The 17,427-nt window shown below is 34.1% G+C and overlaps 2 protein-coding genes across 14 annotated transcripts in view; one reads left to right on the top strand and one right to left on the bottom strand.

The window, feature by feature from the left end:
• TASOR (transcription activation suppressor) overlaps positions 1-3,633 on the top strand; it is a gene marked incomplete at its 5' end in the record, with an annotated part of 55,533 nt that extends 51,900 nt beyond the window's left edge. For 5 of the 7 annotated variants that reach the window (XM_084903090.1, XM_084903096.1, XM_084903092.1 and 2 more), the window contains 2 exons: positions 173-337; positions 1,190-3,633. In XM_084903090.1, the coding sequence (XP_084759216.1) occupies positions 173-337; positions 1,190-1,644 (620 nt within the window). In that variant the 3' untranslated portion in view covers positions 1,645-3,633. Of the gene's footprint in view, positions 1-172; positions 338-916 lie in introns of all 7 variants that reach the window. The other 2 variants (XM_084903094.1, XM_084903095.1) reach the window with 1 other exon arrangement.
• CCDC66 (coiled-coil domain containing 66) overlaps positions 2,762-17,427 on the bottom strand; it is a 49,786-nt gene continuing 35,120 nt past the window's right edge. For 5 of the 7 annotated variants that reach the window (XM_084903120.1, XM_084903116.1, XM_084903117.1 and 2 more), the window contains 7 exons: positions 14,991-15,135; positions 12,158-12,289; positions 5,818-6,311; positions 5,206-5,246; positions 4,264-4,499; positions 3,917-4,035; positions 2,762-3,041 (listed from right to left, as the gene is read on the bottom strand). In XM_084903120.1, coding sequence (XP_084759246.1) covers positions 2,949-3,041; positions 3,917-4,035; positions 4,264-4,499; positions 5,206-5,246; positions 5,818-6,311; positions 12,158-12,289; positions 14,991-15,135 — 1,260 coding nt within the window. In that variant the 3' untranslated portion in view covers positions 2,762-2,948. Of the gene's footprint in view, positions 3,042-3,916; positions 4,036-4,263; positions 4,500-5,205; positions 5,247-5,817; positions 6,312-12,157; positions 12,290-14,990; positions 15,136-17,427 lie in introns of those variants that run through there. The other 2 variants (XM_084903118.1, XM_084903121.1) reach the window with 2 other exon arrangements.

Consider the following 17,427-nt stretch of genomic DNA (forward strand, 5'->3'; position numbering starts at 1 on the left):
TAAGAATGTGGATGAAAGGATTGTGTGAGGCCATAGTGGGTATTGACTGTTAAGATATGATTCTGAAAAGGGTGGTGGAAAGAATTTTAGGAGGGCTGGGAGCAGACATCAGCATTTTGTCCATGTACATTTTCAAGTATTTTACACTGAAAACGTTTTGTTTTTAATTTAGAAAAGAATATCCAGATGCCCTCAAGTTATACAGACAGTGGAATAGTAGTTGCATCTGCTGCAGCTTTTATGCAAAACTTTAAAGATCTCGTGGGCTATCACAGCTTGGTCACAGAAGAAAACCTTCCACTGCTTGGTGCTAATGAGAATCTTGAGTCGCAGTCAGGTAATGTTTTAATAGTTTTCATTTTCTTGAAGGCAGACAGAAAAAGAGGAATGGTTTCACTCTTTCCATATGATGAGATGCCTATTTTGAAACCACTCACACCTCAGGTAAAGAGCTTCAGGGGAAGTGTTTCAATGAATTTATCATTTTTAATATACACAAAATCTGCTCACTTATTATACAGTAGTCAATACAAGCTGTTAGTTTTTATAGACTGCATACTATAAAGTAGGCATTTTTCTCTTTGAGGTATTGTAAGCTTTATTGGCTGCTGTTGTCAGCAAAGGGGTTATATTTTTTAAAAGGACACCAGAAGTGGGGATTTGACATTGGGGTACGAAATATCCCCAGATGTTAAGTAATTTAATAAAAAGCTGTAGGGCTATCCATAGCTTTAGCCTTTTGTGCAATGGCCTCTGCTTTGGTTCCAGGTTTTATATAAAAGATGTCTTTTTGGTTTTGATGAAAAGCAGAGATCATTTGATAGAGCTTACCAGTTTAGTAATCCAGTGAAGCTAGATGTCAGAATTTTTATTTTGTATTTGTCTTGTCAAATACTGAATTACCGTATAACTTTAGATGCTGTTTTGACATTAACCCCTTTGGAGCTGGGAGTTGGGATTTCCCAACATTAAACGTGAACACATTTCGCAGAAGCTTTTAGCATCGGATTATCTGGACATTCACACCTAGTGTGAGTGTTGTGACTAAGTGAACTTGTGGCAGAAGACCAAGATTTAAGGGATTGTGGACTTGCAGACCCTGACGCATTATATTGTGTGAGTAGTGTGTAATTTTAAAGTTTAAATTGTATATTTCAATAGAGTAGGACTTTTTGTTTTTTAAATGTAGCTCTTTTAGAAAACGATGAAAAGGATGAAGAGGATATGTCTCTGGATTCAGGGGATGAAATCTCACAAATAGAAGTGTACAGCAGTTCAGAAATATTGGCGAAAGAGACCAAAGGATCACGTGGAACAGATCAAAATAAGAATATTCAAATTGAGTTGCAATCGTCTCTTGACGTGCAAAAAAGTTTATTAGAAGATAAGACTTATCAAATTGTTTCTGAAGAGAGAGCTTCTATTGATGTAAGCTCTGAAGGACAGAACAATTCAGCTGAACAAGATTCATATAGCAACTTTCAGGTTTATCAAAATCAATTAAATATGTCCCATCAGTGTAGTCATTTTAATGTTCTCACTCACCAGACATTTTTGGGAACACCATATGCCCTTTCATCAAGTCAGTCTCAAAGTGAAAATTACTTTTTATCTGCTTATTCTGAAAGGTTGGGGGGAAAATGACTTTCCAGGCCATCTTCAAAAGAAAAATAATTACAGTAACTTTTTTTTTTTTTTACATAGGTTGTTAATGGACTTTTTCTGTTTCTTAAAAGTGAATTAACAATTTATATTTCATTCTTTAAGCAAGAAGTTTCTGTCCTTACTGAAATGTTTCCCCCTTTTATTTAAATCATGATGGCCTGTAACCGTTAAAGCATATGAAAATTGAAATAAATATATATATATATTTTTAACATATATTGTACTTGGAATTATCTCATTGGCACTTTTTAAGTTTTATGTTTGTATGTCATCTGTACTTTGGCTTCAAATTGAAGTCTGTTTTATATATAAAACTAGGTGTTCGCAAAAGGATAGTAAACAGCAATGGCTTTCCTCTATTGTTAGATGATACCAACTACTTTTGCTGAAATGATGTATCAACTATTGTATTTATTTTCACTTAAGCTTTTGTATAGTTTTTATACAGGTATAAGCCAGTGATATTAATAAATATTTACAGGATTTTGGCTCAGTACCTCAAGATTTATCTAATAATTCCGTTTCATTTTTTTTTTTAAGATAATAAACTATGTACATAATAAGACTTAGGCCTTAATACCAGGCAGCATTTTTTTTTTCTTTTGGCATGTTGCTAAAATTTTGGTCAACCTATTATTTTAGAGTACTTGGTAATTATAATTTTCAGTGCTTGTTTGGCCCTTGACTTCAGTTTCAAAAATATGTTTATTAAAGGCACTGGACAATTTGGAACAAAACCTTTGCCTATAAGTTTTTAAACTGATAGAAAAGAAGTCTTTTTGAGGTGGTAAGTACTTAAATGCTAGATTAAAACAACTTCTTAAATTCACAGATTTGTATGTGGTGGAGACAAATTTTAAACCCACAACTACTGCCAATAACTGCCTCTCCGTTACTAATGCAAACTTGTAAATGTCTTTGAAAAAAACTGTAGTTCCTACAATAAGTCATAAAAACAGGAAGAAAAAAATTACCATGTGAGCTTAAATGGAATCGATTATTTTTGTAAAAGTTGGGATATATTAAACCAGACTTATAAATCTTTTATAGAGTAAAATACATAGGTATTGTATTAAGGTAAGTCCTAATACCCAGATTGTAACTGAGCAGAAAACTGTTTTATTAAAAAATTATTATATATACATATATAGCATTTTATTACAGAATATACAAGTTTTAAATAAGCATTTAAAAATAAATCTAGGCTATTTGAAAAAAAAAATACAGTTTAAGCAATGAGCACATTTTATAATTTAGAAGACAAATGTGAAGGATTTGATTTTCTATATTGAAAATGAAGAACTAAAATTATCTTCTTGATTGGCAGCTAAAGGCATGAGATTAGTTTCCAATTCCCTTTGCTTCTGGAGAAGGCCCTGAAATCACATCGATATGTTAGTAAGGTGTGTAGCAGACTTGCACATTATTCCTATTTTACCTTGTTAATCCAGAATTGTATTAAGCTAACTCAATCTATATGAAACCAAACCTATCATTAAAAAACAGTTTTCTTCATAATCCTGTTAGTAAGGATGATTTTCTAGTTAATACTTGAATCACCAATTTGTAGTACAAGAGACATTATTGGTAAATGACTTAACATGGAAAAAGGCATTCCTAAAATGGCAGTGTAAAAATCATAGCCTTAAATAGTGATTTTTATTTTTACCTAAGAAAGATTAGAATTCACAGTAATTGGTCTGGAATAAAAAGTAGTCTGAGTAAGGTTATACATATAATTTCATACTGAATTCTATTACTTGTAAATGTTCTTTGGGACTTATGTCAATTCTAAACACTGCCAACATATCCACTTTTAAAAGGTGTGAACTGCAGTTCAAAGAATCTCTTCTACCATCATTGTATATTTATTTTCTGCCTTTGGTTTTAGGGCCTTATTGATTGGTCATGTTTTACAATAATGTATGCATTTGTTTTTCATTCAATAAAAATGTCTTAATATTTGAACTGAATCATTTCATGCTGGAAATTCTTAAAACATGGCTAAGACATCAAACATTTCAATTTAAGAATAAAATATAGGCTAAAGTAGATTTCCAGTTCTTACAGAAAATATAAACTGTTTCACATTTAACTATAAACCTACTTATCCCCCAATCCTGTAGATAACTGACTTTTTGTTGTTTTAACTGGGGTGCAGTCACATAAATCATGTAACCAACCAGGCATTTGGTAAAACAGTCATTCCAACGCTAGAAAAGTCACATCCACACTTCATAAAAGTTCATACCTGTCTTAGTTCTGATAGTCCCTTTAGGATTGCTTGCTGTCTATCCCGGTTTTTCACCAAATTAGGATTAAGAAGTGGGTCCCTGTCCGAGTCAAATAGCTGTCGTTCTTGATCACAATCTAAAGTCAGATGAAAATGACAAAAACACTTCTATGATATATACAGCACTATGTTATTGTATATTCTAAGGATTCATAATGAATTTATGTCCTAGGAAAGCACTGAGCAAAATTTAATAATGGACCTCAAAAAGCTTGCGCAAACCTTGTTATGATACTTTGTAGGATAGGAATACCAATTCTGAATTACCAATTTTGAATTTACAATTAAAGGGGAGAAATACTTACTATGTGGATTTTGGTACTGAGGATCCTGGGTTAGAGGCCTAGACAATGGTGCATCTGGATCAAGGTAATAGATCTCATTGGTTCGAACATAGGGAATAAAATGAGATGGTTCAGAAATCCTAGGTGATAACTCTGTTTGATTGCCTCCCGAGATCAGATTTTCTCTTTCATAATTACTTTTTTTCAGTGTCTGTTGAGTTCTGTTTTTCATCACAGGAACCTGTGGTGATTGAGACCTGTATTTAAAAAAATAAAACACCATAGGGACTAATGTAAATTGTATATTTCAGATTAACCGTATCTAATCTTTAATTGCATTTCAATTTATCCTAAATGTATTTATAATACCTTTAGAAACAGATTGGGATTGAGTTTTTAATACTTGCTAAAGATATGTATACTCTACTGGGATGGGGTAGGGATTAAACTACTAGATCTGGGGGGCGGGGGGGCAATGCTAGCAAGGTTACTTAATTCTAATGTTTCTCAATTCATCATAAAGTAATGTACTTACATCTGACCTAAACTTGCTGTTAGAACCATATTATGAGACAACTCTGAACCAGCTATTTCTTACATTAAAGACATAAAAATTGTAACAGTTACAAATCTATCATTGGTTAATTGAATTTTTCATTATCCACATCAGTCATTTCTTCTCCCCCCCCCCCCCCCCCAATCCAACCAGAATGTCTTAGATTGACACTGTTCACATACCTAAACACAATCCAACAGCCTTCAAAATCTAGGTAATTTTAAATGCCAGCTGCCCTTTCCATTTTAACCTCTATCTATTCCTAACCTCAAAATCACACTTTCCTGTTTCTATCTTCATATACATATATACTTGACCTTACCTATATTTTGAGCAAATATTTTGTATCTCTTATACCACATACACAGTACTAAGTAACTATGGAAATCGATCTATTCTTAACATACCTTTCTTTGCTGAAATAACTAATTTTCAGGGGTTCTTCTTCCTAAAAGATGGATAAATGCGGTTAGTAGTAATACTATTTGCATATGTTTGCACAATACTTTGTGTTTATTTGTTGAAAAACATCTAAGGATAATATTTGAATAAAAGATATTAGACTTTGTAATTTTCCAAAGTCAGAACCAATCCATTATTTTCTGATTTTATAAATTATCCTCTGTCTGTATGGATCTAAAGTTCTGAATAGGTGTTTGAATAAAGAACAGCTTTAATCTATATATGACTTAAGGGTAAACTTTTTCTATAAAGGAAACACTTGGCTTGGCCATGTGGTCTTTGTTGCAACTACTCTAAACACAGTAGCTGTTGTGTGAAGCCAGCCAAAGAATGAGCATAGCTGTGTATCAACAGAATTTTATTTACAAAAGCAGCAGCAGGATGAATTTGCCCATGGGCCATAGTTTACCATCTCCCAGTGTAAACCAAAGAAAACTTCTAGAACTCCAGACATAGAAACAGCCTTGTGAAAACATGCGTGTGGGGAACTGTGTTTTCAATCTAGAACATCAATATATGCTCTTAAATATATTTTAAGATATAAGAGCTTTCTTTACCTTTTTGACTAAATGCGACCTGAACTTTGGCTCCGTTTCTTGATGAGATGAACGAAGAACTGGTGAAGTGCCTCTGTTTTGAGAGAGGTTTCCAGGATTATTTCTTTCTACTAAATGTAGCAGTTCCATTTGCCTTCTTACTTTTTTTTCTTCTCTTTGCTTTTGAAGCTGTTTAGGGTACTTTTCTGATGCTGGAATATACGCTTTGAGTGGCTTATTTATATTCCATTCAGGGCTTTTAGAACATTTCTTCATATGTTTTGTTTGTTTCTCTGTTCTTGTGAACTGATGACACTGGTCATTACACCAACTGTTATCTTTTTCTAAGTTGGCCCCTTTATTCTGACTTCTTAGTTCTTGTTTGTTTTTCTGAGTGTTAAACTGTTCATTAAATTCTGCAGGAATCTCAGGAGATGAACAATGTATAATTTCCCTTTCTATTACTGATCCACAGTGTGATTCTGCACTGGTGAATATTGCAATATTTAAGTCATCTGAAAAAAGAGCTTAATATGATTCTTAAAAATGGTTACAACATACCTAACAAGATATATTAAAAATATACCTTTAAAAATAATAAGCGTTGTATTAATTACTGCCCTCTAAAATGTTTGTAAAATTCTTAACACGCATTCTATACCCATTAAATACCCCCTCTTCCTCTCACTTCAATTCCATGAATTTTACTATAAGTGCCTCATGTAAGTAAGCACAGAGTATTTGTCTTTTTGTGACTGGTTATTTTCACTTAGCATAATGCCCTCAATTCATCCATGTTGTAGAATGTGTCAGGATTTTTTCCCTTTATAAGGCTTAACCCTTTGCACTCCGAACCATTCTGGACATTGGCTACCAGCTACTCGACGCTACTTTGCGAAATGTGCGTTGAGTTAACTCAATTCCCCGTAATCACTAATAAACTGCAATATCCCCTGAGAGGGGACATCCGAGTGATATGCTAGAATTCTGATGTCCCCTGAGAGGGGACAGCGGAGTGCAAAGGGTTAATAATACACACTGTATACCACATTTGTTTATACACTCATCTGTGAAGGGACACAAAGGTTAAAAATGCTGCTATGAATATGGGTGTCCAGATACCTTTTAGAGACCTTACTTTCTCCAGTTCTTGCAGGTATACAAAAATTCCTAGATCATATGATTTTCTATTCCCACCAATAATGCATGAGGGTTCTAATTTCCTCCATTAAACCATTAAAAAAATCTATTGATTTTAGAGAGGAAGGTAGGATATAGAAACAGTAACGATGAGAAAAAAATCGATTTGCTGTCTCTCCTGCACACTCCACACTGGCAATCAAACCGTGACCTTCTGGTTCATAGGTCAAAACTCAACCACAGAGCCTGCGGCTAGGCTTTTAAACCATTAAGTGTACAGTTCAGTGGTATCAAGCACACCTTCAATGCCACACGATTTTAGAACCTTTCATCACCCCAGACAGAAATCCTGTACCCACTAAGCAGAATCTCCCATTTCATACACGCTCTACTCCACTTTCCATCTCTAATTTGTTCACTCACCCTAGGTTTCTCAAACAAGTAGATCTTCTTTTATGCCAGGTGTGGGCAATCTTTTTTTTTCTGCCAAGGGCCATGTGTATACTTACAACATCATTTGCAGGCTATACAAATTATCAACTTAAAAATTAGCCTGCTAGCCAAAACCGGTTTGGCTCAGTGGTAGAGCGTCGGTCTGCGGACTGAAAGGTCCCAGGTTCGATTCCAGTCAAGGGCATGTACCTTGGTTGCGGGCACATCCCCAGCGGGGGATGTGCAGGAGGCAGCTGATTGATGATTCTCATCGATATTTCTAACTATCCCTCTCTGTAAAAAAATCAAAATATATATATTTTTTAAAAAATTAGCCTGCTATATTTGGTCAAACGTCATTAACTCATCCCTAATGCCGTGGCAGGGCTTTTTACAATCTGCAGGCCGGATGTTCCCCATTCTTGATTATGTTATACTATACATCAGAACTTCATAGGATTCATTTGTAGCATCACATATTATAGACCATTTTTTAAGACTTTTTAAAGAAAACCTTCCACAGGATTGTCTTCGCTTTCACTTGAATATATAAATACCATATATAATACCATCTTGTATACCTAAGTATAGTTCTGAGAAAAAGTCTACATTTTTTTCCTATCAACGATAACTGACAAACTTTTCATCAAAAGCAGTGTAAAAAATATCTTGTGAGATGTGAAATTTTCTTAGCTTGAAATTAGCAAATTACATAAAAATAAAAGGATTTGGAAAATATCCTTCAGTCATTTTCATTCCAGAGGAACTGGGGAAAAAGAACTATCCTCGAACCAAATTTTCAGGGAAATGTTGCTGTTAATATAAAGTCACGTTGCATTTCATGTTGTTTTACCATTTATATGCCATAAGCATCTACAGACTCAAATATTGAACCTTTTTAAAATTCGAAATATTGTGGCAGTTAAGTAGCTTAAGCCCTTCTCTCTCTCATACCATTGTGCTTTCCCTGCAGATTATTGCTGACTCACATACAACCTTTCACTTTTTTCCATTCTAAAAAAACAAGAAAATTTCCAGTATCTTTTATCTATATATATAAAAGGCTAAGTTACCTACCGTACGTCCTTCTGACCGGCACATATGACATGCAATGGCAATTTAAAAATAAACATTGACTCATATACAATACATATAAAGCTCTCACTGGCGCCAATCTAGACAGTAATATTCCTCCCTGAACCCGTTTTTGGACATGGTTAGTTATATGTTGCTTTCTCTCGAGTTCGAAGAGCATGTGACTAAAGTTATAAATACTTCATCACAAGGGAAGTTAGTCAAGCACTCTGAAAGTGTTTTTACTCCTTTTTTTTTTTCTTAAAGGATTCTGCTTATTTTAAAAAATATATGTTTTATTGATTTTGTACAGAGAGGAAGGAGAGAGATAGAGTTAGAAACATCGATGAGAGAGAGTCATCGATCAGCTGCCTCTTGCACACCCCCTACTGGGGATATGCCCGCAACCAAGGTACATGCCCTTGACCGGAATGGAACCTGGGACCCTTCAGTCCCCAAGCCAATACTCTATCCATTGAGCCAAACCGGTTTTGGTATGTTTTTACTCAATGTGGTATACAGGGAGATAATAGAATAAGTTTAATCAATTTATTAGTCATTGTTTCTATCAATGTTTTTATAGCCTGTCTTTGTTATGTTATTTACAAACCTGTCTTTATGTTATTTACTAATTTATTTTCATATACATTTTACTAATTTTCTTTCACCTTTAACACTTATATTATAGAGAAAGGGCGAATAGCAATATTAAAATATTTTTTCTAATTAATTTCCTTTCAGTGTGCATGAATCTGTGCACCGGGCCATTAGTTACATTATAATAATCAGTGATGTGCTCAGCTAACACAGCTGTACTGTATAACCAACTGAACAACCACTTTGCAAAGACTAACTTATTAGAATTTTAAATTTACAAGTAAATAAAGGGCTCTTTATTCTGTTTTGACCTATGTGTTTGACAACAAAATGAATAATGGGAAGGTAGCACCTAAAGAGTACATTTCCTGGACAAAAGAATGATTCATGTCCTAGGTGGGACAGTACAAGATTTCATCACAGCACTCAGAATGGCATGCAATTAAAAATGTATTGGTTCTTTCTGGAATTTTTCATATAAAATTTTTGGATCACGGTTAATCTAAGTTAACGTAAAGTGAATCTGTGGATAACTGAGGGCTATAAGTGAATCACTTCAGATGTACAGACAGACACACAAACTAAAAGTGAAGAGATGGCGAAAAAAGGACATTATATAATGATAAAAAGATCAATCCAACAAGAGAACATAATGTGTATTTATGTACCCATAAATATAAAGTAATTATTAAACACAAAGGGAGAAATAGCAATGTAATAATAGATGTTAATACCCCCACTTACCTCAGAAAATCAATAATATTGACCATACATGAAATGTTAGACCAGATGTAATTCACAGATATACACAAAACAGCCCAACCAAAAGCAACAGAGTGCACATTTTTCTTGATTGCACACAGAATATTACCCAAGATAGATCATGCGTAAGAGCACAAAACAAGTCAATAAGTATTTGAAGACTGAAATCATACCAAACACTGTTTTCCAACCACAATAGTATGAAACTAAAAATGAATTACAAGGAAACTGAAAAATCACAAATGTGGATATTAAACAACATGCTACTCAATAACCAATGGGTCAAAGATGAAATCAAATTTCAAAAAATACCCTGAGACAAAATGGAAATACAACTGAAAGTTATGGGATGTAGTGACAGCAATTCCAAGAGGTAAGTTCATCACAATAAATGCCTACATCAAGAAATAAGAAAAATCTCAACCTAATTATAGAAAAAGAATAATGACAAAAGTTAGTAGACATTAGGAAATAAAGAACACAGCAGAAATAAAAAGACAATAGAAAGGATCAATGAAACTTAAGAGCTGGTTCTTTGAAAAGGTAAAATTGATAAACCTTCAGTTTGATTCACCAAGAAAAAAAAAGTCTCAAATCAGAAATGAAAGATGTTATAGCCGATACCACAGAAATATAAAAAATCATGAGACGACTATGAAAAATTATATACCAAGAGATTTTAGAATCTGTAAGAAATAAATTCCTAGCACCATAAAATCTAACAAGACTGAATTGTGAAGAAATATTTAAACAAACTAGTAAGGAAAATGAGTAATCAAAAACCTCCCAACAAACAAGTCACAACCAGACTGTTTTACTAGTAAATTACACCAATCATTCAAAGAATTATTACCAATCCTTTTACAAAAAAATTAGATAAGGAGGGAATGCTTCAAAGCTAATATTATAAAGCCAGCATTACCCTGATACTAAAACCAGAAAAGTATGTCACAAGAAAGTATAATCACAACCCAATAACCCTCATGAACACACATGCAAAAATCCACACCAAATATTAACAAAGTGAATTCAACAATACATTAAAAGAATTATACACCATGAAGAAGTTTGATTTATTTCAGGGACACAAGGATGATTCAATACATGCAATCAATGAGATACACCACTTTAATAAATACAGGTTCGCCTAACTGGTTTGACTCAGTGGATAGAGCGTTGGACTGCGGATTGAAGGGTCCCGGGTTCAATTCTAGTCAAGGCCATGTACCCTAGTTGTGGGCAGATCCCCAGTAAGGGGTGTGCAGGAGGCAGCTGGTCAATGTTTCTCTCTCATCAATGTTTCTGGCTATCCCTCTCCCTCTCTGTAAAAAAATCAATAAAATATATTTTAAGAAATACAGGTTGTATATGATCATCTCAATAGAGGTAGAAAAGCATTTGACAAAATTCAAGTTACATCCTATATAATAAAAGGCTAATATGCAAATAGACCGAACAATGGAACAATCCATCACTATGATGTGCACTGACATCAACGTCATTTCTCACTCAACATTAGTTCACAATTAAAATTGTGAACAAAGATATAGAGTAACTGGAACCCTCATACACTGATTATGTGGGAATATAAAATGGTACAAGTATTCTGGAAAACAATTTGGTAGTTCCTCAAAATACTAAACGTACAGTTACTATATGGCTTAGCAATGCTCTTCATCTCTCCCAAGAGCCCTGAAAGTATATGTCTACACAATAACATGCAGATGAATGTTCATAGCAGCATACTCATAACAGCCAAAAGTAGAAGTAACCCAAATGCCTATTAACTGATGAAGGAATAAACAAATTGTAGGACATTCATAACATAAATATTATTCAGCAATAAAAGAAAATGAAGTACTATCCTGTAACACAACATGAATGAACCTTAAAACATTATGTTCAAGTGAAAAAAAAATCCAGACACAAAAAGACCACACATTAGGTATGATTCCAATTATATGAAATGTCTGGAATAGGCAAATCTAGAGCTAGAAAGATTAGTGGTTGCCTAGAAATGAAGTGGAGGAAGGAAATGGAATGACTGCTGATGGGTACTGGGTTTCTTTTTAGAGTGATAAAAATGTTCTAAAATTCATTGTGATTATGGTTATACAACTCTGAATACAAAAACTGAACTGTACTCTTTAAAAAAACACTAGTGTTATACTATGGAATTATATCTCAATAAAATTGTTATAAAGAACTGAAAAACCAAGAGATCCCTTTACTTTTTAATTTATCGAAAACTTTGAATTCCTTAAATTATTAAACTTTAAATTAATTGAACTTAATTACAATTATGACTTTAATCTTAAGTAAAATTTAAACCAAATAACAATTTCTAAACAAATACCTGTTTGCACACCAGTATCCTTCTTAGGAGAGTTCGTAGAATTGATACAGGGGTTCATTTTACCACTGACTTCATCCAAGCCATGTCTTGAATTTGAAATGGTGTTAGTAGATTCATTAAATTCCACTTGAACTGTATCAAATGGCAAGAGAAATCAGTTATGTGATAACATAATAGTTCAGGAATATTAACCCTTTGCACTCCGAACCATTCTGGACTTTGGCTACCAGCTACTCGACGCTACTTTGCGGCGGAAACGTGCATTGAATTAACTCAATTCCCCGTAATCACTAATAAACTGCAATGTCCCCTGAGAGGGGACATCCGAGTGATATGCTAGAATTCCGATGTCCCCTGAGAGGGGACAGCGGAGTGCAAAGGGTTAATAGAAATTATGAATAGCAGTAACTATGTGCAAACCTTTAAGTAGTATGAACAATGCAAAATAATTATGTTTCTAATAAAAAGTTACCTACATTATTGAATATAGGGCGACTACTCAATAGATGTCGCCATAAAAATAGGTATAGAATAATCATTTTACCTATTGTGAGCAAAGTAAAAAAACATCAACCAAAGGACTTGTGTGCATCCATATAAGCCTAACCAGTGGTCATGGACAACAGGGGGTGGGTATACGTGGGGGTTTGGAATGGGAAAGGGGGGATGAGGACAATTATATGATACCATAATCAATAAAGAAATTAAAAAATAAAATAAAAAAGAAAACGTATATGAAAAGTATATTATTATTTAGTTGTATTCTTAAGACAATTTCCCAAATAAAATATTATAAAGATACATCAGTTCAAGCTCTAAAATTCCTTTAAAAATATCTAGTTAAGGAATAAATTTAACTAAGGAAGTAAAGGACCTATATGCGGAAAACTACACGACACTGAAAAAAGAGATAGAGGAAGATGTAAAGAGATGGAAGAACATACCATGTTCATGGATTGGTAGAATCAACATCATCAAAATGTCCATACTTCCTAAAGCAATCTATAGGTTCAATGCACTCCCCATTAAAATACCAACGGCATATTTCACTGACCTAGAAAGAAGACTCCAAAAGTTCATTTGGAACAATAAAAGACCCCGAATAGCCACAGCAATCCTGAGAAAGAAGAGTAAAGTAGGAGAGATCTCAATACCAGGCCAATACAGACTTCAAACTGTATTACAAAGCCACTGTTCTCAAAACAGCCTGGTACTGGCACAAGAACAGACATAGAGATCAATGGGATAGAATCGAGAACCCAGATATCAACCCAAATCACCATGCTCAATTTATTTGACAAAGGGGGCACGAATATACAATGGAGTCAAGACAGTTTCTTCAATAAATGGTGTTGGGAAAATTGGACAGACACATGCAAAAGAATGAAACTAGATCACCAACTTACACCATACACAAAAAATAAATTCAAAATGGATACAGGACTTAAACATCAGACGGGAAACCATAAAAACACTAGAAGCATCCACAGGCAGCAAAATCTCAGACGTATGCCAAAAGAACTTCTTTACTGATACTGCCCCTAGTAGTACCTACCCATCTGTATCACATAAGCATTACAATATTATTGACCATATTCCCTCTGCTGGAAGCTAAAGAGAAAATAAAAAATGGGACTACATCAAAATAAAAAGCTTTTTTACAGCAAAAGAAACCATCAACAAAACAAGAAAGCCCACGGTGTGGGAGAACCTATTTGCAAATAATACCACTGATAATGGTTTAATCTCCAACATCTACAGACAGCTTATACAACTAAATAAAAGGAAGATGAATGATCCAATTAAGAAATGGGCAATGGACCTAAATAGAATATTTTCAAAAGAAGACAGAAGGAAGGCCAAAAGGCACATGAAAACATGCTCAAAGTCACTAATTATCCGAGAGATGCAAATCAAAACAACAATGCGGTACCACCTCACACCTGTCAGAATGGCCAACATCAACAAATCAACAAACGACAAGTGTTGGCGAGGTTGCGGAGAAAAAGGAACCCTCGTGCACTGCTGGTGGGAATGCAGACTGGTGCAACCACTGTGGAGAACAGTATGGAGTTTCCTCAAAAAACTGAAAATGGAACTCCCATTTGACCCAGTAATCCCACTCCTAGGAATATATCCCAAGAAACTAGAAACACCAATCAGAAAGGATATATGCACCCCTATGTTCATAGCAGCACAATCTACAATAGCCAGAATTTGGAAACAGCCTAGGTGCCCGTCAGCAGATGATTGGATCAAAAAACTTTGGTACATCTACACAATGGAATACTATGCTGCCATAAAAAAGAAGGAATTCTCATCATTTGCAGCAACCTGGATGGAATTGGAGAACATCATGCTGAGTGAAATAAGCCAATCAATGAAAGAGAAACACCACATGACCTCACTCATTTCTGGATAATAAAGAACATTATAAACTGACGAACCAAAAGATAGATATAGAGACAGTAAAGCAACAAGCAGACAGTCAAATTACAGTGGGAGGGGAGGGAGATCTGGGGGAGATAATAGATCAACCGAAGGACTTGTATACATGCATTTAAGTATAACCAATGGACATAAAACTCTGGGGAGGGAGGGTATGTATGGGAAGGAGAGAGGGGGCAAAAAAAAAAATCAATAAAATATATTTTAAAAAATGTAATTAATATTAAACGTGTTTAAAAAATATATACAAGCTTGAGAATTAAAAAAAATTAAAAAAATAAAATAAAAATATCTAGTTAATAGTTGTGTTAAAGGTATTAAAAACAGTCAATTATTTAAAGTCAACTTCAAAAAATATTACAAATAAAATTCTACTGTTGTTTACCGCCAAGATTTTTAATCAATCTAGAAGTGTCATGTCCCTTTTGAGCCAATTCTCGGATTCTCTGTTCTTGTTTTAGTCTCTGTGCCAGCTCCTGTGCTCTCTGCATTGTCTGGAAGAGTTCATTTGTCTTGAGAGTTATTATTTCCTATCAATATTAAAGTAAAAAAATGTATTAAATTACCAAATACATACAAACTTAAATATTCTCAGTAGATATTTTCTAAGCTCCTACTATGTACTCAGTTGTATTAAAGATACTAGTGGAAGAGTCAACAGAGAAAACTCCTTCCCTTTGGAAAATTACTCTCTAATATTTTTTTTAAAGCAATCTTTAATTTTAGTAGATATAAAATGGCATTTCATTGTGGTTTTAATTTACATTTCACTGGTGACTAATGAGACAGAGCTACTTTTTAAATATTCACTGGCTGTTTTTCTTCTGTAAAGTGGTAAAGTACCTGTTCCAGACTTTTGCTCATTCTTTCATTGGATTTTTGTTGTTGATTTATACAATTTAAATTTTTATTTAAAAAAAATATTATTGATTTCAGAAAGGGAGAAAGAGAGCTAGAAACGTCAGTGAGAGAGAATCACTGATTGGCTGCCTCCCGCATGACCCATGGGGAATAGAGCCTACAATTCAGGCATATGCCCTGATGGGAACTGAACTGTGACCTCCCGGTTCATAGGTCAATGGCCAGCCATTAAGCCACACTGGCCAGGTTATTTTCCATTAGAGTGGCATACAATATTACTTTCAGGAGTACAGCATAGTGATTAGACATTTATATTCTTACAAAGTAATCGTACCAACAATTCTAGAAGTACCTACCCATCTGTACCACATAAGCATTACAATATTATTGACCATATTCCTTCTGCTGTACTTCACATCTCCATGACTGGTTTTATGACGGGCAATTTGCACATCTTAAACCATTTCCTTTTTTCACCTAACCCTCCCCCCCATCTGCCAAACCATCAAAATAATCTCTGTATCTATGAGTATATGTGTTGTTTATTTTGGTTTTTAGATTCCACATGCAAGTGAAATCATGGTATTTACTCACTCACTGACTCACTCATTCATTTAGCATTATTCCCTCTACATCAATTCCATGTTGTTGGAGATGGCAAGATTCCATTTTTTGTGAGTTAGTAGTATTCACATTGTATTATACATATGTACCACCTGTTTTACAAATTTATCTATCAATGGACACAGGTTAATTCCATATCTTGGCTGCTATAAATAATGTTGCAATGAACATAGGGATATATATGTCTTTTTGAATCTGTGTTTGGGGTTTCTTCAGATAAATACCCGTAAGTGGAATTGCTGGGTCCTTATTTGTCTCTTGCAATAGCCTTTCTTTTATAGTCTATTTTGTCTGACATAAATATTGCTACCCCAGTTTTTTTGCTGTTTCTAGTGCATGAAATATATTTTTTCATCACTTTATTTTCAGTCTGTGTCTTTCTAGCTGAAGTGGGTGTCTTGTATGTAGTGTATGTATGGGTCTTATTTTCTTAGCCATTCAACAACCCTATTTCTTTCATTTGGAGCATTTGATTTTCATTTAAAGTAACTATTGGTATGTATGTAATTACTCATATGTTGGTTTATTTGGGGTTTTGTTTGTTTGTTTTTGTCTTTTCAATTACAAATGTTCAATGTCCCTTGAACATTTCTTATAATACTGGTTTGATGATGAACTTCTCTAGCCTTTTCTAATCTGGCAAGCTAAATAATAGCTTTGCTAGATAAAGTAATCTTGGTTATGGGTCCTTGCTTTTCATCACTTTAAATATTTCATAACAATCCCTTCTGGCCTACTACAAGTTTCTTTTGAGAAATCAGCTGATGGTCTTGTGATAGCAACTTTGGAGGTAATTAACTGATTTTGTCTTGATTTTAAGATTCTCTTTGTCTTAAACCTTTGGCATTTTAATTATGATGTGTCTTCGTATGGGCCTCTTTGGGTTCATCTTGTTTAGAACTCTCAGTGCTTCCTGGGCTTGTATGTCTATATTCTTCAAGTTTGGAAAATTTTCCATCATTATTTCTTCAAATAGAATGTTAGTATGATTGAAATTGTCCCAGAGACCCCTTAATGTAGCCTTTTTTTTTTTTTTTCTTGTTGCTCTTCTGGATGGGTATTTTCTGCTACTTTATCTCCCAAATATCTGCTTCATTTAATCTGTTGATTCCCTAGAATATATTCTTCTTTTCAGTCACTGAATTCTGCACATCTGATTGTCTCTTTTAAATTTTCTATCTCCATTTTTATGTTTCCTATATTTGTTGAAGCTCTGAGATAATCTACTTATTCTTGCCTGAATTTCATTGATCAGCCTTATAACCAGTGTTTTGAACTCTGCATCTGGTAGACTGCATGACTCCATTTTATGTAATTATTTTTCTGGTGTTTTGTTC

The sequence above is a fragment of the Pipistrellus hanaki genome (genome assembly GCF_964339955.1).
Source record: "Pipistrellus hanaki genome assembly, chromosome: 13".
NCBI classification, from domain to species: domain Eukaryota; kingdom Metazoa; phylum Chordata; class Mammalia; order Chiroptera; family Vespertilionidae; genus Pipistrellus; species Pipistrellus hanaki.